This window comes from Eutrigla gurnardus, assembly GCF_963514095.1.
Source record: "Eutrigla gurnardus genome assembly, chromosome: 2".
Lineage (NCBI taxonomy): Eukaryota > Metazoa > Chordata > Actinopteri > Perciformes > Triglidae > Eutrigla > Eutrigla gurnardus.
The window spans coordinates 20,526,602-20,553,097 of record NC_139916.1 but is presented as its reverse complement, the minus strand read 5'-3'; the positions used below and the strand labels follow the sequence as shown (position 1 = coordinate 20,553,097).

At 41.0% G+C, this 26,496-nt stretch overlaps 1 protein-coding gene across 1 annotated transcript in view; it reads left to right on the top strand.

Moving 5' to 3' along the window:
* The window catches only part of cacna1da (calcium channel, voltage-dependent, L type, alpha 1D subunit, a), a 59,816-nt gene that overhangs the window by 14,101 nt on the left and 19,219 nt on the right, over positions 1 to 26,496 (top strand). The window contains exons 4-29 of the mRNA XM_084039958.1: positions 6,373 to 6,512; positions 11,022 to 11,194; positions 11,610 to 11,762; positions 12,566 to 12,762; positions 13,112 to 13,215; positions 14,529 to 14,698; positions 16,222 to 16,296; positions 17,918 to 18,005; positions 18,384 to 18,410; positions 18,915 to 19,075; positions 19,607 to 19,832; positions 19,926 to 20,133; positions 20,693 to 20,813; positions 20,960 to 21,047; positions 21,127 to 21,157; positions 21,244 to 21,395; positions 21,491 to 21,620; positions 22,932 to 22,991; positions 23,072 to 23,131; positions 24,387 to 24,493; positions 24,725 to 24,812; positions 24,917 to 25,024; positions 25,144 to 25,196; positions 25,279 to 25,425; positions 25,527 to 25,728; positions 25,888 to 26,046. Of these exons, the coding sequence (XP_083896084.1) occupies positions 6,373 to 6,512; positions 11,022 to 11,194; positions 11,610 to 11,762; positions 12,566 to 12,762; positions 13,112 to 13,215; positions 14,529 to 14,698; positions 16,222 to 16,296; positions 17,918 to 18,005; positions 18,384 to 18,410; positions 18,915 to 19,075; positions 19,607 to 19,832; positions 19,926 to 20,133; positions 20,693 to 20,813; positions 20,960 to 21,047; positions 21,127 to 21,157; positions 21,244 to 21,395; positions 21,491 to 21,620; positions 22,932 to 22,991; positions 23,072 to 23,131; positions 24,387 to 24,493; positions 24,725 to 24,812; positions 24,917 to 25,024; positions 25,144 to 25,196; positions 25,279 to 25,425; positions 25,527 to 25,728; positions 25,888 to 26,046 (3,228 nt within the window). The remainder of the gene's footprint in view (positions 1 to 6,372; positions 6,513 to 11,021; positions 11,195 to 11,609; positions 11,763 to 12,565; positions 12,763 to 13,111; positions 13,216 to 14,528; positions 14,699 to 16,221; positions 16,297 to 17,917; positions 18,006 to 18,383; positions 18,411 to 18,914; positions 19,076 to 19,606; positions 19,833 to 19,925; positions 20,134 to 20,692; positions 20,814 to 20,959; positions 21,048 to 21,126; positions 21,158 to 21,243; positions 21,396 to 21,490; positions 21,621 to 22,931; positions 22,992 to 23,071; positions 23,132 to 24,386; positions 24,494 to 24,724; positions 24,813 to 24,916; positions 25,025 to 25,143; positions 25,197 to 25,278; positions 25,426 to 25,526; positions 25,729 to 25,887; positions 26,047 to 26,496) is intronic.

Sequence of the window (26,496 nt, the reverse complement as noted above, 5' to 3'; positions counted from 1 at the left end):
TTATTTGCATTAATCATTCTGAGTAATTTATTCAGAAATAATTCTCTAAATCCAGTTTTTGGCTTTTGGAGTTCTGGATTGCACTAAACAAGAAATTCCAAGACATCACTTAGGGAAATTGCAATGGTGTTTTATAAACAGAACAATTAATTGAATAATTGGGAAAAACATAGAGCGAGTCACTGATAATAAAGATAATCTTTAGTTGCAGCCCTGCCATATTCTGTATATTGTTTATGTCGCAGTTTCTGGTAGATATTTTCCACCTTGAATAGCTTTTCCTCAAAACTATAGAGTTGAATTTTATGCAAAAGCCTAATCTTATAACCTTCGCTTAACAAAATTGGCTTCATAATAGTCACATTAATCTGCGACCTTGAACCATAAAATGATCACTAAAAACAAAAGAAAAACATATTGTCTATTGTCAAAAAAGACGTATTCATCACATTGTCTTATTGTAATTTTAATGTTGTTCTATTCTTTATTCTGTAAACAACACATGGTTTGCATGTCTGGGTATAAGAACAGAGGGTTATACTGTGCAGACTTTATTTAGATAAGAAAAATAATTTATGAACAACGTAATTGCAAGACAGGCAATTTTATTGGTCTTTAAGGCTCAATTTTACCACAGCGTTTTAATGCCAGTGTAGAAAAAAAGAAGAAGAAAAAAACGGAGCCGAGAGAGGTGGGCAATATTCAGAAAAAAGTCCCAAATTTGCTACTTTATAAACTCACAAATTCAAGACTTTTTCTCTGAAGATTGCCCACCTCTCTTGCATAAAGTCGCAGATTTGCTACTTTATTATGATGCTAGTTGACTTCCCATGAATGTTTCTAATTAATACATCACAACGTGTGACAATGCCTTGTTAGGGTGATGGCTGTTGATGGTTATTGTTGCTTAATTTTATATAGGCCAAATTTTCATCTTATGCTAAAATGCTAGCGGTAGCTTTCACTTGTTGTCATAGCAACGGCAAACATCTGGTAAAGCAACGTGTTTACTTCCTCTATGACCGCTGTAAAGTGGAAAATCTGCAACTTTAAAACTAGCAAATTTGCTAGTTTTTAAAGTAGCAAATTTGCGACTATTTTTTATAAATAATTAATAATCTTGCTCACCTCTCTTGCCTCCGTTTTCTTTTGGCATATATTCACATGTACATATAGCCGATATAAACAAGTTGCTTGGATCGGCTAACACTGGATGTGTTTGCCGAGTTGCTCGACATTCATGGGATTTTAGCTAGCATAATTGCCGGTTGTAAGGTTCGTAATAAAGTAGCAAATTTGCGCCTTTTTTTCTCTGAATATTGCCCGCCTCTCTCGGCTGTTTGTTATTTTTCTACAGTGGCCCTAGTACGCCGTCGTACAATTTTCACTTTTGGAATGCACAAAACTTAACTTCTGGAGGAAGCTAGACGGAGCCTCCTGGGTATTGCACACAGGCCCTTCTGAATTCTTAATAGGTTTACATTGTTGCTGTCCGCATGGCTCAGGCGAAGGGCAAGTTATGTGGACGAATGCATGGTTCAGCGGGTAAGCATCCTTTGTCATATGGGGATCGGAGCTCTGTGAGTGAGTGAGATGAACTGAGTCGTGCCCGTAGACATGTGTGGGGATTGAGGAGGAACACGTATTATGCCGTGTGACATCCGGCTCTGCATGGGCTTGTTGTGTGCCATGAGCATGCGTTTTGGGACATGTACCGCGTGGGTATGTCTGTGAGTGCGTGATGCATCATGTTGTGTGTAATATACCTGACAGAATGGCAGCAAGTAAAGTGAACTCTTATAATGATTGTATTCACATACTATTAGAGGTGTAACGATTCATTCGATTAATCGATGAATCGATTGTCAGTCCTATAGATTCTACTAAATCGATCTGCTACAATAAATAAATAGAATGAATCGTTTTGGCTTCACCAATAATCGATATAAATGCATTTAATCGGATGAATCGTGATTCTTACTTATGATTAATGTTTTAATACGTTTAAGACAAACTCTCCCCTGCCAGCATGTAGTCTACTGAAAATGTAAAAAATAACCAAGTATATTTTAATTACATTTTTGTATTCAGCATAAAATATTATGCAGGACTACTTTTTTATAGAGTAAATATGTTATTTTTCACCTTTCAGAAGAATACAGATAGTCTCACTCACATTATTGCATGTTTATTTCATGGATATAGAATTTTGGTTACAAGTTACTGAATCGAATCGTGGTTTACAGAATCAAATCGTTACAAAAAAAAAAACGTCCTTGAATCGAATCGCCAACTACTGTATCGTTAATCGAATCGTATCGCTGTGAAGCCAAAGATTCACACCCCTACATACTATGTGAGAAGAATGAATATACTACTGTACGTCTCTTTACAGCACAAATAAACTAAGATGAGTCAGAGATATTTATGGTTGTGCCCATTGGCCTCTTTCCTCACTTCTCTTTCTCTCTCTCTCTCCCTCGTTCTACTTCTGCTCGCAGTTCTGATGATTGCATAAATTGCTGCTTAATTGAGATGGAATGGTTATTATTTGTTATTATATTTAACATGCTTTCACAAACCAGGAAGTGGCAATTAGCATAAATTTACTTTGGCCTTCGAAATCTAAAAGTGTTCTCACGACGTATTACACACCGCTTTCTTTGTCTTCACAATTATTACTCAATTACTGCTGCAGCCCACACAGGAGAAAATACACTCTGTTTTTTATTTTAAATTCACACGGAGAATGTGTCCACATCATATGTCGTATCGTCATACGTTCTTGATCTATGATAGCCATATAAAAAGACATGCTTAATTGATTTCTTTATTTGTACTTAATTACATAACTGAAGCCTGTGTTACACCAAGACATGACTGCAGCAACAGTTTACTATTGGTCCTTTTTTGGACTGTAAATGCCTCCGTGTTCACTTGTCCCTCATCACTTCCCTTCCATCCTCGTGTGAATCGCTCCGTTCTCTTCTGGCCCTGCGGCCCAAGCATGCTCCGTCATGGAGGCAGCAGCCACAAGCTTAACTCAACCTTTTACTTCAGTAACAAAGAGGCCCGTCTACTATTCTGGGCTAAGTGCTTCTCACAATCTGCAGTAAACTGTTGGGAAAACGAGCCCCGCAGCCCACAGTGCTCTTGCATTTATGGTGTCCACAGAGAACACAGAGCAAAGGTTTAAGGACTCTCTCAGGCAGAAGAGGTTATTTTGTATAGAAGAATATATACGTGTGAGTTTGACTTTTAGCATTTGTCTAAATTGTGTATTGTAAATGCCTTTGGGTATTCAGTGTTAAGAGTTAAATAACAGTTGGATTGACTGACAGATATCATGGGTACCGGTCTGTGTGCAGAGTGTGCGTTGACCTACCTCATGCATAAACGATGAAGAAGGCCTCTCAGTGGTTTCATATCTCCAGGGAGGTCCCAGGACTGTTCTAAATAAGCTGAGTCACCCTTTGTGTCCACCTCTCGCATCTCATCGCACTGCACTAACATGCACATACCACCTTTATCTAGCAAACGTGTGCCTCTGTTGTCAGCTCCGCACCCAATCGACCTCGACCTGACGGCTGTGTTCTGTCTTTGAAACACCCGCAGAAAGGTGCAATGCTGAGTTACATCACCTATTATCTTAAAAAAAAAGAATAAAGTGTGTTTGTCCCTTTTTTAACTTCCCTCTGCATTTATACAGCAGTGGGAGGGAGATAACTGACGGACTGTTCTGCTTAGTGAATCAGTGTTTTCACTCATCACTGCCATTTTGTCCTGATATGTGCTTTTTCCAAAGGCACAATGCTGAGTTGCACAAAGCCAACTTTTTTACCTTCATCTCACTAGAAAGCAAGGTGTCTGCCTGTGTCCTTCACATATCCCGACAACCGTTCTCCCGATCTACTTTCTCGATCTAACTCTCTGCGGGTGTATAGCCTGGGAACCAAGGGAGTGCTGCATCAAATTATCCCTTTCTTTTATTAATAAACTTTGAATAAACAAGCACACCGCTGTGCAGCAGTGGGTGCAGGGCTTCAGGGCTCGGTGGATTGAGTCCAGCATGTCGACAGCAGCGAGCCTGACTTACATTTACTGCCCTACCTTTTGCTGCTGGATGCTGGACAAAGCCTGCACAAGTGCTGGATATAACATTACATGGAGGCAGGATAAAGGACACTTCTTCACTTCCCTGGAGTCAACATGAGCACATGGCCAACTGGAAGCAGTATTGAGTGTATTTCATCTCCCTTCAGTAATAGGCTACTGTCGTTCCCTGGTTTATTCACATCAACTTATAACACTGATAATGTTACCACCAGAAAAATACCTCTGCTAATTAAATCCATGCTCTACTTTATAACTGCGGTGGCTATGTCAAAGCAAGCAAGTAATACACCATCATCGACGTATTCTGACAGCGAGGAACCCAGAACGTTTTTCAGGGGTGGATTTAATGATGTGGAGGCCCAAGGCAAACGCTGTCTTGCTATACTTTTCACCTTTGGTGTTGGTATTGAATAAGGCCTTGTTAAGTTAAGAAGAAAAACTATCAATACAACAAAATACAAGTTGTGCATTCAAATGTAAAGAGTGAAAGAGAGGCATTATCAGCACAATGTTATTCAATTAAGTATATATTATAATGTCTGCTGCTGAGTTTTCAATTCTAATATGATGCTGGATAGTCTAACGCATTGTATTCTAATTGTGAATTCAATCTGAATATGTAACACAACCAGTAATGTTTTTCTGTCAGGTAAATGCAGTACTATTACAGTTGCATTGCATATTTTTAAGTGCTTTGCAGGCCATTTGTGAGTTATTTTACTATTCTTACGATGAGAATAGTAAAATATTTTTCATATCTAAACTTCATAACAAATCTATAGCTCTTTGGGGCCCTTTTAATCGGGCCCTCAGGTTCAGGTTGCCTACCTTGCCTAACAGTGAAGTCTGTGCCTGGAGTTTTTCCCTGTAAAACAGAATGTATCGACCAGTGTTTCTGAGTACCTGCACTTTGGGTTTGTGATGCAACTATGACATTGGAGGTGTATTGCTCAGGAGTGTGAAGTTGTTTTTATGAGCGGTTCTCAAGAAAGCTGCAGGCAGCAACAGCACAGTGCAAACATTCAGCCCCTGAATGTTTTGAAGAGGCACTACTTTTATCGAATCATCTTCCAAGCTAATAAGGTTTTGTTTTGTTAATTTTTGGATTAAGATACCGACTGTGTCAGCTGTATGTCCACGTTATTCCTTGTGGTGTGTTCAAGACCAAAGACGGTCAATCAGTCCTTTCTTTCCTCGTTTGATATGTTCTTGTGCATCTCAAGGTTTCTTCTGCAGTCGTGGTTCTTTATGCGTTGTGTGAATATGCACAGAGATGGGGCTCCTCTGATTAAACAATGCTGTGTTTACTTTTTGAATCACTGAACTACTGTAGGTTGTATACAGTCAACCTCCTATTCATAGACTCAACTAGCTGGACTTGCTCATCCAGTATAAAATAACCCATTTGTTGATGCTGTCCTCACTGCGGTCAACTCTGTGACAGGCATTTGAGTTACAACATGCAACTCATATATGTTGTCAAGGATATAACAAATTGGTCACGCTTTAAATTATGGCACAAAATGTACAGCGTAATTCTTTCCAATTTACCTTGGGGGCGATTTGTGTTTATCCGTCCGTCCCATTGTCATGAAAACGATATCTCGGGAAGACCTTGAAGGAATTTTATTTTACAAATATCCACTTCAACTCAAGGAACTGATTAGAATTTGGTGGTCAAAGGTCACTGTGACCTCACAAGAACACGATTTTGGTCAAGAAAGAAATCAAGAATGAATATGCGTATAATATTTCACTCAAATGTTAAATAGGTAAACATTTTCAAGTGATGAAAATGTATATCCAAAAGCTCAAAGGTCATCTTCTCTGTGACATCATAATGTTCTGCAATATGCTTTTCTGGCCTCATGAATCAGGAACAGAAGGGACGATTGTCACCATATTTCAAATGTAGTCAGATACTGGATTGGTGACATTAATCTTGGGTGCTCACCTTAAAACTATGGTGATTTTATGCATCGTATGTGCATCAACTTCCACATTTTAGAATGTGCAGCTTCTTTGCAGCTACATAGTGGGTCCACATAATGCTTTCTCTTCATTCCGCTGAGCACATTCGCCAATACTACAGAAATAGACTGAAATGTTCACATCAGACTCTTTGTGCTTCAATGTTAGTCTGTGTGCATTGCACCCAAGACACAGTATTATCTGGATCATGCTTTTTTATTATAATCCATCACATCTACGTCCTATCATAAATCTATTGCTCTCTTTTTGTCTGTGTGCCTGCAGGAAACAGTTGAGTATGCCTTCCTCATCATTTTCACAATTGAGACCTTTCTGAAGATTATCGCTTATGGTTTGGTGATGCACCAGAATGCGTATGTGAGGAACGGTTGGAACATGCTGGATTTCGTCATTGTCGTCATAGGGTAAGTCATCAAGTTATTTCAATTGACGTGTTCTACTTAAAAATAGTGTATAATGGTTCAAACTACAAAACATTTTCTTCTGACAGTCCAATACTGAGAGGTACCTATTATTGCATGATCGGCAGGATTCTGGATGTTGTGGTTGTACTAGCCGGGCAGAAACAATAACAGAATAAAGAATCTCTGTTTCGTCACGCTGCAAAATGCCTCCCGTCCTGAATTTATCATGTTAACAAAAATGAAAGAGTGAATGGAGTGAAAAGGCATAGAAGATGGGCCAGTATCGGTGTTTACAGTGTTTCTGAGCGAGGCAGCCAGTGCTAAAGTTGCTTAAGCCTCTGCTCCATGTGGCCAAGTGCTAACAGAGACCCTCGTACACCCACAGTGTATGACCCAGAAAAGACAGAGAGAATATATCAGAGCTTTACCACCACTGGAGTGAGTCACCACCTCTCCATACTTCATGTGTTCACACACTCCCTTCCATTTTTCCGTCTCCTCTCGCTGACTTTCTTTCACTCACACTCTCCCATTCTGCTCCGCTTTGTCTCTGCAGCTATTTCTTCTACTCCTCCCTTCCATTTTGATGTTCTACGTCATGCTTTACACTTCCCCACCTCAGTCTGCCCTCATTCCTATCTCCTGCACACTCTCCTCTTGTTATCTTCATCCTCATCGTGGGCTCTTTTTTTCCCCCTCCTCCATCTTTCTTCCTCTCCCTCTCCCCTCATACACACAGTCCAATGGGCAGCTGGGTCATATCTCTGTCTGCGTGCAGCATGCGGCGTTGATCTGTCATACAGTAAAATGCAGAGACGGCTGCTCCTGCTACGAAGAGTTACTGTTGCTGCTAAATCAGGGAAATGGCACACTGAAATAATACTGCCAGTATCAAAATATGGCTGTGTCAATATGGCTTTGACACGGCTATATAAATTAATGCCAAAAAGGTCAAAGTTCAGCCCACTTCACAACAGGCTTCAATGTTGTATGTATGAATTATAGCTGTTCAGGTTATAGTTCAGAAGGGGTCAGAAGAAGGTTGTAGCTGCTTGGAGATTTAGCTGTGCTTCATGTGGGGCTTGAATGTTATGTTCGTTAGATGATGCTCTTTATAGAGAGAAAGGGCTTGAAATGCAATAATAATATCTAAGGTGTGTAAGCTATAATGTTCTATTTTGAAGCCTCTTTGCTTGGTGTGTCTGACAAGCGGGGAGAAATGTGTTAAAGATTCACTTAAAAATAATTTTGTCAAAATAACACGGCTGTCAGAAATGTCAATTAGCTTTGCAACAAAGAAACAGTTAACATTAAGATAATGTAAAAGGGCATTTATTTAATTTATTAGAAAAACATTATTTTAAATGTTGTGTGTACAGTAGAGTGAAGTAATTAGGAACATTTTTCTGACATAAAGGACCATGTTATTGTCTTAAACTACAAACAGCTGAACTAATCAATATTTTCACAGTACAGTAATGGATTGAATAACTGTGTAATGTGAAAGAGTAAATTAGTTAAATTAGTAGAACGCAATAGAGCTGCACCAATCAACCATCAATCATATTCGCTTCTTCTATTAACTTTTTTTTGCAGATTGCATTTACAAATTTGAATAACGCCTCAGCCACACACATGCAGAAACACAACACGTTCTTCAGACGACTGAAGAAGTCGTAACTATTTAAAACTACTCACATGTATTTTATCAAAGCGAGTATTTAAATACAAATCCAATTATTTGAATTATTTTTGTGTTAATAACCTATATAGATGACAATAACATGAAAATATAACATTTCAAATATAAATGTTTATACTGGGGCTGCACGGTGGTGTAGTGGGTAGCACTCTCGCCTCACAGCAAGAGGGTCCTGGGTTCGATTCCCGGGTCAGCCCGGGTTCCTTCTGTGTGGAGTTTGCATGTTCTCCCCGTGTAAGCGTGGGTTCTCTCCGGGTTCTCCGGCTTCCTCCCACAGTCCAAAGACATGCAGGATGGGGATAGGTTCATTGGTGACTCTAAATTGCCCGTAGGTGTGAATGTGAGCGTGAATGGTTGTTTGTCTCTACATGTCTCCCTGTGATAGACTGGCGTCCTGTCCAGGGTGTACCCTGCCTTCGCCCAATGACAGCTGGGATCGGCTCCAGCCCCCCCGTGACCCTAAATACAGGATAAGCGGTAGAAAATGGATGGATGGATGTTTATACTGACTTCGGGATGGTTGAAATTATTTTTCAGGCTGGTTCTGACGTTATTGAAAAAAAATATTGTCTGGAGCCTTGCTTTCAGTTATAGTTCTTAGTAAGAAGATCAGAATTAGCAGATCACCTTTAATCAGACATCAGAAAAAATTGCTTTCGATGCACCATAGTGCAGGACTGGGCAGCTACTACGGAGACATACTGTATTTCCCTTGGAGTTTGTGCAGACCAAGACAAAAAGACAGTGAATATTTGATTTACATGACTCCAAATGAATGCTAATGTTGCATTTGTCCTGGATTGCGGGATATGGATATATGTTAAGATTTTGAGATTTTTGCTGAACATTTTCAAATATATTTATAGTTTTATAAATTGGGATGCACATCTTTTCCTAAAATGTTCCATGCAGCAATTGTTTCCATACCTTTCTGCATACTTACAGTACTGAAGTACTGAAATACCAACCCATAATAAACCAATGGATGTATAAAACCTTCGTAGTTACAACCACTTGTATGAGTCCTTAGAAAACATGGACACGTGGAAGTTATGCAGCTTGAGAGGTAAAGAAACCTGGTGAAAGTAGTTCTCCTCGGGTATTTGCAGTGAAAAAGGTGTCAATGTGTTTTCTTTGGAACATGACTGGATGAGTAATAAAACGCCTGTGGCAGGGGGTCAGCCTTCCAGCTGTGACTCACTATAACATAAGTCTGAGCAGACCGTGCTCGGAAGCCCTCAGAACTTCTTCCCATCGGCAGTTTCATTCATTGCTTTTAGTCCACAGCTTTGATGTGATGTGTCGAGATGATTTCCCCTCTTGGCTAGGTGAGGAATGTCTAACTGACTGTAATGATGTGTCCTCTTTCTTGGTGAGAGATTTGTTCACTGCTGCTTTCACTTTGTGAATACAAAAGCACAGTTCTTGTACTACATTTATCTGCTGTTTGTATACTTTTAACTGCATTGAGACAGAGGGGGTGAGAAGCTGCTGCATCAGGCCTTAAAAACACTACGTGGAAGCTACCAGGACAATGTTTCCTTACCTGTTTTTATACCATCTATTAACTTTAATGGTGCATTGTATTTATTGATTGTTTATAACTCTGCTTAATCCAACTGTATCCTGGTGGTATCAGTATGGTTTGTGGGTGGCTGTTAAGTAAACTGATGACACATGCAGCATTATTGTTTCACAGCTAAATTAAAGTCTGAGGGATCAACAACAGTAAAATAAAAACATTCTCAGTCAGGAAAGAGTTTAAAGGGCAACACGGTTGTGTTGTATCAAGTCAATGGAATTATTAAAAACTAAAAGCCACTTGGCCTCCAGATACTGGACTGACATTACTTATGCATGTAACACCCGTGCCATATAGCTATATGTAACTCTCCTATGTTTAATATTACTATGGGCGTGGCCTGAGTAGGTTTTATAATTCTGTGGCGCAATCTGTATTTCTAAACACTGACAAATATTAAAACAATTATAACTGACAGTGCCTCCAATTTAACAACAAAGTGAATACAATTTTTCCTTTGCTCTCAATTTTTGCAACCTTCAAGCAATTACCACACAAAAGTTTATTATGTATGACAAATCTATAATAAACTATGACACCACTAAGCGCACTTTAAAATATGACCACATGACAAGTTATTGGTCTCAGTAAAAATAAAAGATAAAACAATAAAGATAAAACAAAAATGTAATTTTGAAAAAAAAAATTGAATTCATTCTTTTACACTTTAAGGGACCCTCTTAATCAGAGTCGGCTAATAGTCCCAGGACGATCCAAAGAACATAATGAAAAGCAAATGGTTAGGCTTAGCTAACCATAACCAGTGATACATTGTTAGCTTTAGTTAGTAATTCTAAAGACAATATTGATTTGTGTGTCTTCTTTGATGGAAAACCATATAATAATGCAATGATGACATAATTCATTCTTATGTTCTGTTCAGCACTTGGCCTTGTAAACTGTGTTCAAGAATCATGAACTCCTGTTGCTCACTATTAACAAATAATCAAGTCACCATGCCTGTATGTGATTATGAGATGTGATCATCAGTCATGGAATGTTAATTGAGTATTTGATTGGTAACAACTGGACTCCAGTTGCTTCAATGCATTTGCTCAGCCTCTGAAAACAGAACAACCTGTTCTCATAGAAATATGAGGCGATTGTTTTGTTTTATTCAAATTGTTGTCAGATGCAAGCATTGCCGTATGTTACGGCAACCCGTACGGTACGGTATTCCCACGCTATACTAACAGTGTGAGGGTCCGTCTTTGTTTTCTGACAGTCTCTTCAGTGTTGTCTTGGAGCTTTTGACCAAAGAAGAGAAATCAGAAGGCGAAGAAGATGCCAACCATCCGTCAAATCACGGACACGGAGGGAAACCAGGTGGATTTGATGTTAAAGCCCTTCGAGCCTTCCGTGTGCTGCGACCCCTGCGGCTGGTCTCAGGAGTACCCAGTAAGTACTGAGTTCCATAAGCCAACACACAGGCAACCCATGTCAACTCACTGTAACCCAATATAACATAACATATACGATTAAGCACACATTTTCTTTATATACTGTGAGATGATCTTAGCCCTTATTAGGCACCAGCTTCCCCGTGATGAGTCTATGTATCATCCCTGTGTGTCAGCAGTATGCTGCATTATCTTCTATCTATTATCTTGCTACATATTATCTTGCTATATTTTTATATTAACATCATCACCCTGTCACATGACCCGTCATGAAGCACAAGAGTTATTTGGTTTTTGTAGTAAGGTCAGGGACTGCTGCTGGAGCGACTGATGTTTGTAGCTGTATTTTCTTACTGTGCATTCAAAGTTCAGCCAAGCTTCACGTAATATTGCATTTTTTTCTCCTTGCTTAGGTTTACAGGTGGTGTTGAACTCCATCATTAAAGCCATGGTACCTCTCCTTCACATTGCCCTCCTGGTCTTATTTGTCATCATCATCTATGCTATTATCGGACTGGAGCTTTTCATCGGTAAAATGCACGCAACCTGCTTTATTCCTGGCTCAGGTAAGCCCTGTTGATTGTCTGTTGTACACAAAAAATTCAACTTTTTACTCATCAACAAGCAGTAATAGTAGCCTGACCTCGTTTTAGACTCTAAAGTAGAATGTATGTACATTGTCCAATCAGAGCCAAATTTCTCAGGTGTGATAAGGGTCCAGGCTTGAGCACCACCTACTAGAACAGTTAAAGGCATGTATTAGACATTAATTTACTCCTGCTCGTTGGCTGACCAGATCCACCTCTGTTGCGTTCACGAATTCACCGAAGCCTTAAGACCTTGCTGATACTTTATTGTGAAAATTGGGAGTTTTCGTTGAACTCCTCTGCGATTTGTCATGCAACTGCTTTTTCAGTGTTTTGAGATGCGTGTAAACGTTCTACATATGTCACACATGATGAAAATACATTTTTGATATGGGAATCATGTTTGGGTGTGGCAAACTGGCTCTATAGCACCAAGGTATTACTGGATTCACATCAGGACATAAAGGACACACTCCTACAGCACATCTACAGTATAGACAGAAACACCTGCATCCAGGTACTGTTACATTTTGCCGGAGATGGGGACTTGGACTTGGGTCTTGGACCGTACTTGATCCTTAATGTGAAATAAAAAGTAATTTTATCCACTAATTGTGCATTCAAGCTAGAAATGTTAGTGATTTCTCCAATGACTATAAGTAAAAATGATTATAATAAAATGAATTCAGTTTAATAATACATGTACAAATGATGAAGGCCTGATGGGGGATTTAGTTTGTGATGATGATTACAAACACATTGTTTGCGCTCTCTTTCTACAGATGGGATAGCAGAGGAGGAACCAGCTCCATGTGCGATCTCAGGGCACGGGCGCCAATGCCCCATCAACGGCACCGAGTGTAGGGAAGGCTGGCAAGGTCCCAACGGTGGCATCACCAACTTTGACAACTTCCTGTTTGCCATGCTGACGGTGTTTCAGTGTATCACCATGGAGGGCTGGACGGATGTGCTTTACTGGGTGAGTCTCTATTACACAAAAATAATAATGTGACTGACATTCTGATGATGAGGATGCTCTTATCACTCTGATATGATTGATTGATTGATTGATTGATTGATTGATTGATTGATTGATTGATTGATTGATTAAATGATTGACTGCATTCAACAACTAACATCAACAATAGCATGCAAGCCTGGTGATTTTAGTATTCCTGCAAAGTCTCTATATTTCTTCATCTGAAGAAAATGCCACTTGTGTCCAGCTTTTGTTCTTCTTCTCTGACAGTTTCTACCTTTAACGCCTGGTTTCTCTCTTCTCTTCCTCTCTCGCTCTCCTTCCTCTGTGGGGTTGCTTTCTCCTCCAGATGAACGATGCTATGGGCCTTGAGCTTCCATGGGTGTACTTTGTCAGTCTTGTGATCTTCGGCTCCTTTTTCGTTCTTAATCTGGTTTTGGGTGTGTTGAGCGGGTAAGCACCTTCCTCTCTTTGCTGTCAGAGGCCTCCTGCTTGATCTCAGGCCGGAGGTTCTCTGTCTCTGTTTGAGTTTCTGTCTGTTAAGCGTTTTTACTTTTGGCTCCTGTAGGTCAATGACGCCATTGGATGGGAGACACCTTGGATTTATTTTGTTAGCCTGATCATACTGGGCTCCTTTTTCGTGTTAAATCTTGTGTTAGGTGTGCTAAGTGGGTAAGAGGAAACTTGTGCAGTGGTTTTTTCGCGTGCAGTGGTTTGATGTGCACTCTCGCATGGCTTCCTATATGCCTATAAATGAGTATTATGCTATAGTATTATGCTACACTATGCTGCAGAGTCTTGGGATGTAAGACGATAAATGTTACGATATCACACAATTGGCTCTTCTGCGTGAGGACAACGGCATAATGTATATTCTTCCTCATGTTCTTCTCTGACCTCTTGTTGGCATCAAAGTTCCGCGGCAACTGCAAAGTGAGCGTTTCCTCCCCCACTACGTCCTCAAACCCACTCAACCTCCTGAGAGAGAAATTAATCTTATTCCTCGCCCTTCACTCCCTCTGCGCTCCTAAGCTCTAGCAAACCCCAGTTTGCTTTCCCAGCACTGCGGGGTGGGGGTGGGGTATTACAGTAGAATTAACTATGGATGGTTGACCGCCCGGAAAAGCCAGATTTAAAAAAAAAGCCAACAAGGTTAACAGAATCATCAATGCAGTTTGATGATTTACAAATGCAGTTTTACAGACGCTGCATCGAGTGTCTTTGTTTTGTCTTTTTCATAATCACAGCTTAAATACATATTTTACATAATACATACAATGACCAGGCACTGAATATATTTACATGCCATCTCCCGTGCCGCTGCATATCCGAGTCCTCGTTTTATATAATCTACGAGTTTAGACGCTGCGCAAATGTCTTGTGTCTCTTGAAACCATCTGTCCACCTAAATAGCCTTTTCTGTATGATATAGATGCTCGCCTGAAGGATACGCTACTGTACTGTCGGGCTCTCAGTTAAGTTCTGTGTTGGCTTTTAAAGGTGTACATCTCCCTCCAGTGGCTAGGGGTCACAAAAACACTCAAGCAGTGAAAGCTTGTGACTGACCTTTGTGAATATGTCACGTGTTTTCACAAAGCGTAGCGGAACATGTCCTATTGTTAGAGATCATTTGATGGATTTTTTTCATTTTTCTTGTTTGATGTGAAAGTAAGTTTCTCTCTGTGGGTTTGATTATTGGTCATTCATGCACTCCTGTATTTGTATCCGTTTGCGTTTTTTGTCTATGTGTGCCTCTGCACACCCAGAGAGTTCTCCAAGGAGAGAGAGAAAGCCAAAGCTCGTGGAGACTTCCAGAAGCTGCGTGAGAAGCAGCAGCTGGAGGAGGATCTGAAGGGTTACCTGGACTGGATCACTCAGGCCGAAGACATCGATCCCGACAACGAGGACGAGGCTGATGAGGAGAGCAAACGCAACCGTAAGCACCTTCTTCAGAGAAATGCTGTGCGGGCATCACAATAGAGCAAACCCATCCAATCTGTTACTGCCATATGCAAGAGTTTGCACTCCAGAAATCTATATGTGTCATCTAAAAGATCATTTCTTTCTGGAGGAGAAATATGTATCCATAACACTGTTTAAACAAGGTGCTTTTTTTCTTGCACTCCTGTGTCCATTAAGGTGCAACATTTTCTTATTTGCCCAGATATCCTGAGACATGTCTCAATCACGTTGAGGCAGATACAGAGGATATTAGGGGGGGAAGAACCTAAACAAGCTAAAACATGGGCTTTTCTATGAAGATGCATCCATTTTTAACAATCATACAAGAATAAATCCACCAGACAGGAGAACATTTCGTAGGGAATTTTGTAGGAAATCAGGAAATGAAGAAGTAAATAAAGCAGAATGATCGAATGCAGTAAGAGGTCCGTTATACCACAGTAACTGCAAATTTGTATGGTTTGATTGATAATAATAATATTAGTAATAATAAAAATGATAATAATAACAACTTTATTTATATAGCTTTAAAAACAGTTTACAAAATGCCTTTGACAGCAGAATATACATATGATCAGATACACAAATACAGCAAACACATAAGAATATAATATTTGAGCTACAGTCAGTGAGTTCTTAGCCATACACAATGCACACACATAAAGATGCATATTTATATAACACAGAGGTATGTATTGACTATGAACACAGGTGTTTTTGAAGCAGAGCTGCACACACTGTTCTTATCTTCACGCTCATTGTAAGTCACTGATGGAAGTGGAGCACGCAGTGAGTACCACTTGAGTTTATCTAAGAAGGGCAAAAGGGAAAAAAAAAGATGTTACTTGAGCAGTAGAAAAACTCTTAATCCAAATCCTCTTTATATAAGCAGCACACATGATGCGGAACAGAGAAACAGTGACGGATTCACCTTGTAGTTTGAGTGTAGGATCTTTATTTCACGCAGTCTGTCTGCTCATAACGATCAAATCTTCCCTCATTTGTAATGTATTCTGTCCATTTCCTGTCGCCTCTCCCGCCTGTCTTATCCTCTAGTCATACTTCATGTAGAAAGTTACACATTTAGGCTCCTAGTTAAAGCCGTGGAGGTTCTGTGTGACAAGGAGGCAGCTCCTTACTGCATTCCTTCAGCACCCATCCTGGCTTTTGGTGTCTGTCAGTGTCAACACGTTAACATGCAAATGCTTTAATTTGCACTGTAGCATGTAAGTACCGGGTCCCCGTCACCTGCAGGCGCCTCCACTGACTAACAGCTTTCCGTGTTGTTCTTCTGCCCTCCTCAGTGTCTGCAGGCCCCATGGCTCCTGCTGCCCCTGCCATTGTTGGATTTTTGATATTTTCAATACTGTTTTTGTCCTGTGGTGCTTGTCTGCTCTGTAACATTTTGATAGCAGCCCATTCTCGCCCCCCTCCCCCATGTTCCTCTGCTGTTCCTTTGTGTCTGAATGCATGGGCTTGCATGCATTACACATGAAGGGGTGACTCTGGCTGACCTTACTGAGAAGAAGAAAGGAAGGTTTGGGTGGTTCAGCCAGTCGTCCGACACTCATGGTAAATCCCGTGTTTTCCCTCCAGTGTTCACTTGCTCTTATATGTGTATGTGTGTGTGTGTGTGTGTGTGTGTGTGTGTGTGTGTGTGTGTGTGTGTGTTTGCTGCTCGAATTAAATAATAATGTGTCTTTTATTTTATTTATTTGACCTTTATTGCCATTAACGAAAGGCTATTAGTAACTTGCCTTGGTGAGCTCAGAAAAAAAACATAAATGATATAAATATCATACACATTAAAATATATATCATATATATTTATTAAAATATAAAGGAATCTTATCTAATAAACACATTAGAATATGCACAGAATCAAACAATTACAAAGAAAACATTTTTTAATCTTAATAATTATTTTGAATCAGCTTGCTGCTGCCTTGTTTTCTACACACACACACACACACACACACACACACACACACACACACACACACACATATAATTCATTTAAACTTCAATGTACAGTAATTTTCACTAAAAGTGAAGAGTAATTGATCAGTTCATCACATTGCAGGTTATACACCACGACATAAATAAGGATATTAGTTAAAAAGATTAGCAGCAGTGGCCTTAAAGGCCCAGATGGAGCATCTTAGGTGACTGCTGAGTGTGTGTGTGTGTGTGTGTGTTGATGTGCAGCCTAATGTAATACTTCATCACTTTGTGCTTTACTGTTGTGTTAAACACATCGAGCATCACTGCCTCTTTTCAGTTTTTATACTCTCCTGTTTTCCTCCCCGTTTTGTTACGTTTCAAACGTCTGTCGCTTCTGAATTATAAAAATCTTTTATTCAACAAATGAGTCTGATGTAAAGTAGAAAGACCGATGTGCTTGAAAGCAGGCACGCCCCATCTCTCTTCCATGTCCCGTTTGAAAACCGGCGGCTCAGTAGGAATATATAGGAAACAGGGCTAAACCCAGATCACTACTCCGGCAGTCAGCACTATTTTCAGAGCTGAGAGCTGTCCGACCACTCAGGAATCAAAGCCAACACGTCTACATAAGCTAAGCAGCCGACGCACACCGCGCTCCCTCGTACAAGTTAAAGCACTGAGACGTTTTCGCACAGTTAATCATCATCTGTCGGCGCGGACAGTGTTTCCGCAGCGCTGGCAGTACTTTCAGTGTGGCATTTCAGAGACAGCTTTAAGAGCTCCGTCCTCCTCGGCCTGCTCCCCTCTTCCCTCCGCTCCCTCATTGTGTGCATCAGTCAGCCCTCGTAGAGCAGCTGTCCACTCGCCTGTCCCATGTCAGCTCCCTTTCAGCACTTGGTAAATGATACTAATGATGACAGTGATGCACAGCCACAGCGCTTAGCTCCTTTCTTTCCACGAGGTTGAAAGTTTTGTAGCTGCAGCAGGACGTTGGAGATCACTGTGATGCACTCACTGTAGTTTTTGGAGCGTTATCCACTTTGATCGTATCTGATTTTTAATCTATGCTCCTTAGGGTATGTTTTTTTTTCTTTTTGTCACATTTTGAAGTAATGCCTGTCAGAATAGGATGATAGGCACCAATTTATTGCTTTTCACGCCCTGCACTGTCTATGTGAAGAATCTCGTGGCACGGTGAAGCTGGTGAGAGTATCTTTTTTGTTAATGTCTTCTTTATTTGCTGCTGCAGCGAGCGTTCCAGCCAGCGAAACCGAGTCTGTGAACACGGAGAATCAAAACGGAGAGGATGAAAAGACGCCATGCTGCGGACCTCTGTGGTGAGAACTTTGCACCACAAAAAAGCCCACTGTTATTACTTTGAATTACAATACTTCCCTTCTGGTGTGACTGGTGCTGAAGAGATTTAAAAAAAACAACGAAACATCAGTCTCTCACGTTATTGCACAAACAGCAAACATTTAATCCTCTAAGTGCTACACCTTGTGATTTGTGGTAAAAGAAAAGTGGTCAAATGGTGAAAGCAAACAAATCACTTCCACATTTATATGGCCTTCCTACCCGGGAACGCTGCTGACTTTGGGCGATTGGACACTTTTCATGTCATCAATGAGCCCCACTTACAAATCAATGCTCCTTTCAAACTTCTGCTACAACCTTTGCTTTTGTAAACTTTGACAAATTCTTCTTTCTTTCAGTCAAAAAATTTCCAAGTCAAAGTTCAGGTCAGTATCTTTGTTGGTCTGCGTATCTGCATGGTGCATAGAGGGGTTACTACTGTATAGGGGTCTGTACCCAGCAGTAGATCACACTTTTTTATTTGTAAGTGCTTGGCTTTCATTTTACTGTATTTTAATGAGACTTGACCGGGGATGATAAATCAACAGTTTTTAGAAAGTCAGCATGTACCATAAAGTATTTTTAGATAATGGTCTTACGCAGTATTTTTCAGCTCATTTACTTTACAGTATGACTTGCAAAAAAGAGATTGAAGCAGTTCCCCCGTGGCTCTTCCCCCTCACTCCTCTGCATTCTTCTCATTAATAGAAATGGAAAATAGAAAAACGATTGTATAATGTCTTTAGCAAACACTGCGGTGTTGTATTTATTCTGTTGTTTAGGGACTGTAATCCACGTGACCTGATCCTGTCCTCTTATAAATCAATTCATGAGCGGAGCGAGTCGCGCTGGTGTTACTCTCCGTACTGACTCTGACTCTCCTGCTACAGTCGGCGCTGGCGCCGCTGGAACAGGTTCTGCCGCAGGAAGTGCCGGCTGGCTGTCAAATCGGTGCCTTTCTATTGGCTGGTCATCATCCTGGTGTTTCTCAACACGCTCACCATATCGTCAGAGCATTACAACCAGCCTATGTGGCTGACACAAGTGCAGGGTATGGACGACACTGAAAACATTTAGCTTCATGTTGTTAGAATCTAAAGTGTCTATATCGTTTAGTTAGTCAGTTATCTTGCATTTCAATGAAACTACGTGGACATTTCAACCATAAGCCACGGAAACCAACATTTTAAAGGATGATTTAATGTTATAATTATTATTTTTATTTTTTTAATACATTTTTTTATTAGTTTTTTATTAATAATAAAATTCATAATGATGGAATTTTTGAAAATTTCAACTATATTCTCACTTGAATAGAAATGTTTAATATAAATGTTATATTTGTGAACATTTATTCATATTTTATTCATTACAAAGTGCAGCTATTACACTGTATTTGTGCAGCCGTGCCAGAGGTTTATATTACGATGTCTGAGTTGTTTAACAGCTGCGATGATTCTTTGAATCATGCATATCCTTTCTCATAAAAAAGAAACCCTCAACACTCTCTAATGTGTCGAAGAGTCAAAGCCCTCATCCCTCTCTTTTCCTCCATTTATTGGTGTGTTTTTCACTGTTTCAGATGTGGCCAACAAGGTGCTGCTCGCCCTGTTCACGTGTGAAATGTTGGTGAAGATGTACAGCCTCGGACTACAGGCCTATTTTGTGTCACTGTTCAACCGCTTCGACTGCTTTGTGGTGTGTGGAGGCATCACCGAAACCATTCTGGTGGAGCTGGAAATCATGTCTCCTCTCGGTATCTCCGTGTTCCGCTGCGTCCGCCTGCTGAGGATCTTTAAGGTCACGCGGTAAGACTGTTCCCACGCTGCGTTGTTGTGTGACTGGTGCACGTGTGGTGTTCACTTAATCACCTGTCTCTCCTTCTCCCCACTGCTTCACAGTCACTGGCAGTCGCTCAGTAACCTGGTGGCGTCTCTTCTCAACTCCATGAAGTCCATCGCTTCCCTGCTGCTGCTGCTCTTCCTTTTCATCATCATCTTCTCCCTGCTGGGCATGCAGGTGTTCGGTGGAAAGTTCAACTTTGATGAGACCCAGACCAAGAGGAGCACCTTTGACAACTTCCCCCAAGCCCTTCTCACTGTGTTTCAGGTATTTATCCTTCAGATTATGCCAGATCTGTACGTCACAGTCACTCCCATCGGCCGATGAATTGTATTGTATATTGTAATCTTACAAATATCCATGCAGTATCACAGTATTTGGAGTATTTGAATGGATAAATGCAACCCTGGAGCCAAAAATGAATATGCAGTTGCAGGTTTGTGTCAGGTACAGTATGTAACATTGTATTTACATGATTTAGAAAGCATTTAGGTAATTTGGGTCACTCTGTGACTCCATCTGAACTGGTCCCAAGCTGCAGCAGGTTTATCGTGGCCTCTCAGCAGCCATCGGGGTGTTGTAGCATGTGAAAAAGTGTTGTCAACACATAATCTCAACCACTTCACAGTTGTAAACCTTCCAAGTGTGTCCCAGTGTATTTCCTGTTGCGGTGTATGTGAACGGTAGGAGGAGGTGACAGGAAGTAAACACGGACCCAGGCTGTTGCCTAGCAATGCAATTCCGTTGAAACGGTCTAAAATCGTTGAGCTTGACGCACTGCTGTTGATGCATCTCCCACAAAATATATATGAAATGTGATTTCTAGATCCTGACCGGAGAAGACTGGAACGCCGTGATGTACGATGGGATCATGGCGTACGGAGGCCCTTCCTCTTCTGGGATGATCGTGTGCTTTTACTTCATCATCCTCTTCATCTGTGGAAACTGTATCCTCCGTCTCAGAGACAAACACACTGCAAACTGTTGAATGTATGAGTTAACCTACGTGCATCATCTTACGTATGGAAGATAAAAAGCTGTTTGTAAAGTGCTTTTACAGAGAGAGTTGTCCTTTACTGAACACTTTGCACAGACATCCTCCTAAATGTCTTCTTGGCTATCGCCGTGGACAACCTGGCAGATGCAGAGTCCCTAAACACGGACGAGGGAGACAAGAAAGGGTGACAGCTGGATGCTTTACTCTGTCTGTGACAAATAAGATCAAACTATCATTCATAACAATATCTGTGTTCATTACAGGGACAAAAAGGAGGAGGAAAAAGACGAAAAGGTATCCTGACTCTCTGAAACACACACAGTAATGTATCTTTACACTTTGAGGAGTTATACCCACTGATAGACTTTTCAAACTTCGAGGAGGAAGAGGAGAACGACGACACTGCAGCGGAGGAGGAGGATCCGGAAGTTCCCTCGGGGCCTCGGCCGGTCCTCTCTGACCTGGTGAAGAAGGAGAAGATCACTCCGATCCCAGAGGGAAGCGCCTTCTTCATCTTCAGCACGACTAACCCGTACGAAGCGCTCACACATCGGGCTCACTCAGGCTAACACCGTGCCTCGTACACGCTTTAATAACTGGCTGTGTTATATTTCCTTTGTCCTCCAGGTTTCGTGTGTTTTGCCACAAACTCATCAACCACCACATATTCACCAACCTCATCCTGGTGTTCATCATGCTCAGCTCCGTCTCCCTCGCTGCCGAGGATCCCATCCGAAACTTCTCAGCTCGCAATATTGTAAGTCCACCAACCTTCAATAGAATTGTGTTTAAGGCTTTTAAAATACAGACAAAGACCAGCAAAGATAAGTAACGTTGTTAATATATCACTTTTCTGGGTGCGATGTTAGTTTAGTTTTTTTTTAGCCCATTTATTATAACTTGCATACGTAACATTACTGCTTTCCAAAACATTCACCTCATGAAGAGAATGTATGATTTCTTTCTTTTGAGGCAGTATTCCAGATGATGTTTCGTTAATTTAATTGAAATTATTTGATATGCAAGACTAAAGCAACTTCACGAGATCTGCTCTTAACAGCAGCATTGTCCAAAGATATTTCATTAGAAAAATACAACTTCTACTGGCATGAAAGAGACATGTATCTATTGTGTCTGTGAGACTGAACTCCACCAATCTGCCCATAAAACATAGATTTGTTTTAAATGTATTTGCAGAGAGGCTAGAACGACACTTTTGTCCACAGTTGCTGTTTTCCTTATAGAAAGGGCAAAAAGGAGGAGAACAGACTTTCCTTGTAAACATCTATATCATCTATCCTGTCTCAGACAGCACATTTAAAATATAATACTCATAGTTTTGTTTCCAAAAACAATGCATGCAGTGTAATAACCAGGTTGTGTTCCTGTCAGGACGGAGGGATGAATGCTTGAAAATACGGGTGTCCAAATGTAATGGTGACGTCTGGCTGGGTTTTAAGTACCCATCAGCAACCTTTTAAATCCAAGAAATTCACATTATCTTTTTTGACAATGTTGTTTGTCTCTTGGAATCCTTTTAACAGGAAGATAGTTGAATGAATGCAATGCAGCTCACAAATCACCAGGTGTCAGGGTGTCCTCAAACCCACCCCGGCCGGTGTCAGGTTCTTTTGAAATACTCATATTAGATGAACCTCCCGTGCTGTCTGGAAGGTTTGAACTAATGCTACTGTACACTTTGGCTGACAGTAATGTTAAATAAATTCATTTTGTATACGTTCAAACACAACAAAAACATGAAATCCTGAAAAGCCAACAATCACCCAGGGATCGTTGTGTTTTATTGTTACTGCATTGTAATGCTTTTAACTACACTGTGATCATTAATGTTGATATGTTTTTTCCTATATATATATATATGCTGCATAGAAATGATGGAATAGTAAAAGCCCTTTGCTCTATGAGCTAGTCAGTGGATACTTTTTGAAGTAATGACGTTCGCTCTAACAAACTGTCCAGAAAGTGCTTCAAAATGTTTATCTTACACATAATGTATGAAGCTGCACGATGAACTGTCTTTGTTAAACATGTACGTTGCTTTTTGCAGATACTTGGTTACTTTGACTATGCTTTCACGGCTATCTTTACTGTTGAGATCATATTGAAGGTAAATGCCATGTGTCCCCTGTCCGTGCTGTGACTAACCACACCCCCAATAACACTCCAAAACGTCTCGTTGCCTTCCAGGTCCTAGGCTATGCAGATTATGTCTTCACTAGTATGTTTACATTTGAGATCGTATTGAAGGTAACCCCTTAAATGACAACGAGAGCCTTGCTGCATTCTCTCCTTGTGTGTCACCTGCCACTCAGTACAACCTGGCTTGTTTGTTTCCTTTCTCTTATTTACTTTTTTCTTCATGGCACCTCTTTTAAACAAAAAGCGAAAAATATTGGAGTTTTGCACACACTTACACAAACGTAATATTTGTTCAAATTTCACAAATCAATGAACTCATGTTGGGGGAAGGAAACATCTACATTACATCACATGACATACTCACATGGGTGTCACGTCATCGCTGAAATCATTTGGATGATGCCGATAGGGGGAAACGCGATGCAACCCTTTTTGTGCTATGCAACACATTCTAATGGGCTGTCCAGACATCGTTAAGGCGTTGGCTGAAGTTGAGTTCGAGGTCACCTTCAGGGAGGTGTTTCGAAGTCAACTCCAGTCGAAAGCTGACTCCATGCCGCTCGTACTGACTCTTCAGATTACCCATAAAAGAGGGGGCAAAACCAACCATGTTCCTGCCGAGCATGGTTCAGTCTGCTTTCCCTGACTGAGTGCATACAAATGTGGAGTCGCATCCGCAGCCATTTGGGCTAAAAAAAAAAACCTGCCAAGTCTATCGCTGTTTTACTCCAAATTCTCCCAGTCAGCTGCTCTCCGTGTCTCCGCCTCTCTGCGAGGCTCCACATTTACATGCACTCAGAAAATGAATCCTTTACTTTTATTATTTAAAGAAGCGTTCTTTTGGCTGGTTTTTCTTCTCTGCCTGCTGAACTCTGAAGTTTTAATTGGGAGCTGCTTCCCCTTTTTTTCTGAACTATTAAAGAACATAATGGAATGTGCTTTAAGATGACGGTCCGCATGAATGTGACAGTAAGGCCATTTTTACTTTCCAATCACTATGAGTATAGCTCTTGCAGGTAGTCAATATCCCTGGCAGCATGGCAACAAAATGCATGTTTTATTGCCTCATCCCATAGTCGATTGTGAAATGAATGACTTACTACTACATTCATGTACTTACGGGCTGTGGGGGTGGCGACGGTAGATTAGCCTCCTGTTTCACTGCTCTGAGCTCGCCACCCTGAATCAGAGTGATCTAAAAGAGTGTGGAGACGTGTGCAAGGTGGAGAGTGATGTATGTGAGGATATGTTTTATGCTTTATGGTGTGTGTGTGTGTGTGTGTGTGTGTCTGCAGTGTAACTGTATTTGTGTGTGTCCCGAGTGCGTCGTTTGCTCCTCTAACTTCCTCTGTCGTCTCCTCAGATGACAACATATGGAGCCTTTCTCCATAAAGGGGCTTTTTGTAGAAATTACTTCAATCTCCTGGACCTGTTGGTGGTGGGAGTGTCCCTCGTCTCCTTTGGCATCCAGTGAGTACAAACAAGCACGGACACAGGCAGTTTGGAGGCAGTTTGTGTGCGACTGTCATCTTTGAACAGATGTAATGATGTCCTTAGATAAGTCAGGAAGCTGACAAAACAACTTCTTGTGTCATCTTTTTTGGCACTATAATTTACGGCATGAACAATGATTTTGTTCCTGGGGTTGAAAGGCAGCTAACGTTCCTGCCTCTCCTGCAACCATTTGCTTCCACCGTTCAGGTCCTCGGCCATCTCAGTGGTGAAGATTCTCAGGGTGCTTCGCGTTCTGCGACCCCTGAGGGCCATCAACCGAGCCAAAGGCCTAAAGGTGAGCCGTCATCACAAAGTCAGCCTGCAGCTCGTCCACGACAATTACCCCAATCAGCGTAGATGCCACTGATCTGTTACCGTGTTTCTGTCTCCGTCCTGCAGCACGTGGTGCAGTGTGTGTTTGTGGCCATCCGAACTATCGGCAACATCATGATCGTCACCACTCTGCTCCAGTTCATGTTCGCCTGTATAGGGGTGCAGCTATTTAAGGTCAGCAGCGCTGAAGTTGATAACATGGAGCCAGCGATAATTAATTAATATCTAATTAGTTAATCTTTTAAACATAAACATCATTACATCAGTGTGAAAGTATTGTTTTCCCTCCACAGGGGAAGTTCTATCGCTGCACGGATGAAGCCAAGTCCAGCCCAGAAGAGTGCAAGTAAGTTTCACTGTTCGTGTTCTTTCACAGCTTCTTTCAATTATGATCCTGTTTCAGTCGTTAACATGTCATCTTCACACAGGGGCACCTACATCCTGTACAAGGACGGAGATGTGAACCAGCCCACCATCCACAGACGACAGTGGCACAACAGCGACTTTAACTTTGACAATGTCCTCATGGCTATGATGGCTCTGTTCACTGTGTCCACGTTTGAAGGCTGGCCTTCGTAAGATCTCAGTATTATCACCACCATAAGAAAGATTTGACATAAAAGTCTTGGCTGTGAGGCTGGGTCACATGCTTCTCTCTGTTTCCTCCTCTTCTCAGTTTACTGTACAAAGCGATCGACTCCAACAGAGAGAACCTGGGACCCATTTACAACTACCGCGTGGAGATCTCCATCTTCTTCATCATCTACATCATCATCATTGCTTTCTTCATGATGAACATCTTTGTAGGTTTTGTGATCGTCACATTTCAGGAACAAGGAGAGAAGGAGTACAAAAACTGTGAACTCGACAAGAACCAGGTCAGAATCAGCAGGTTCATGAGATATCTGTCTGTAGAAGCCATGTGTTTGTTTGTGTGTTCGCTCCAAAACGGAATGACCTAAAACTAGCATTACATTGGTGACATAACATGGAGACGTGTGTTGTTAACTAAACCAACCTTGTGTGTTTCTGTGCAGCGTCAGTGTGTGGAGTACGCGCTTAAGGCCCGACCGCTGAGGAGGTATATCCCTAAGAACCCGTACCAGTACAAGTTCTGGTATGTGGTGAACTCCACTGGGTTCGAGTACATCATGTTTGTGCTCATTATGCTCAACACGCTCTGCCTGGCTGTGCAGGTAAGAATAACATCAAATCTGGTCAAAGGAATGAGATCAAACTGGACAGCAGGGATTATTCAGTAGCAGTTATGAACGTCACATATATTTACAGATTACAGGTATTGAATGTGTAAATGTTTATTTAGTTTGAAAGCAGAGTTTTGGAAACAATGTTTTAGTCAATATGAAAGTTTATAAATCTGTGTATATGCCTAATATATGTGTTAAAACATCTCCTGCCAGGTCGACATTATAATATATCAAGCATTGGTCTGAATGCAATGACGAACCACAAATATTTCAGCATATATGAATTACTAATAAAAGTGTTATTTTGTTATCATACTCACTAGCTTTGTACCTATTATTACTTTAATGGTATCCCCGGTACTGTGTCCAAGTTTAAAGTATGTGATTTTGGCTCCCTCCAGTGGTAATATCAGAAAGACTCTATGGTAGACATCCATG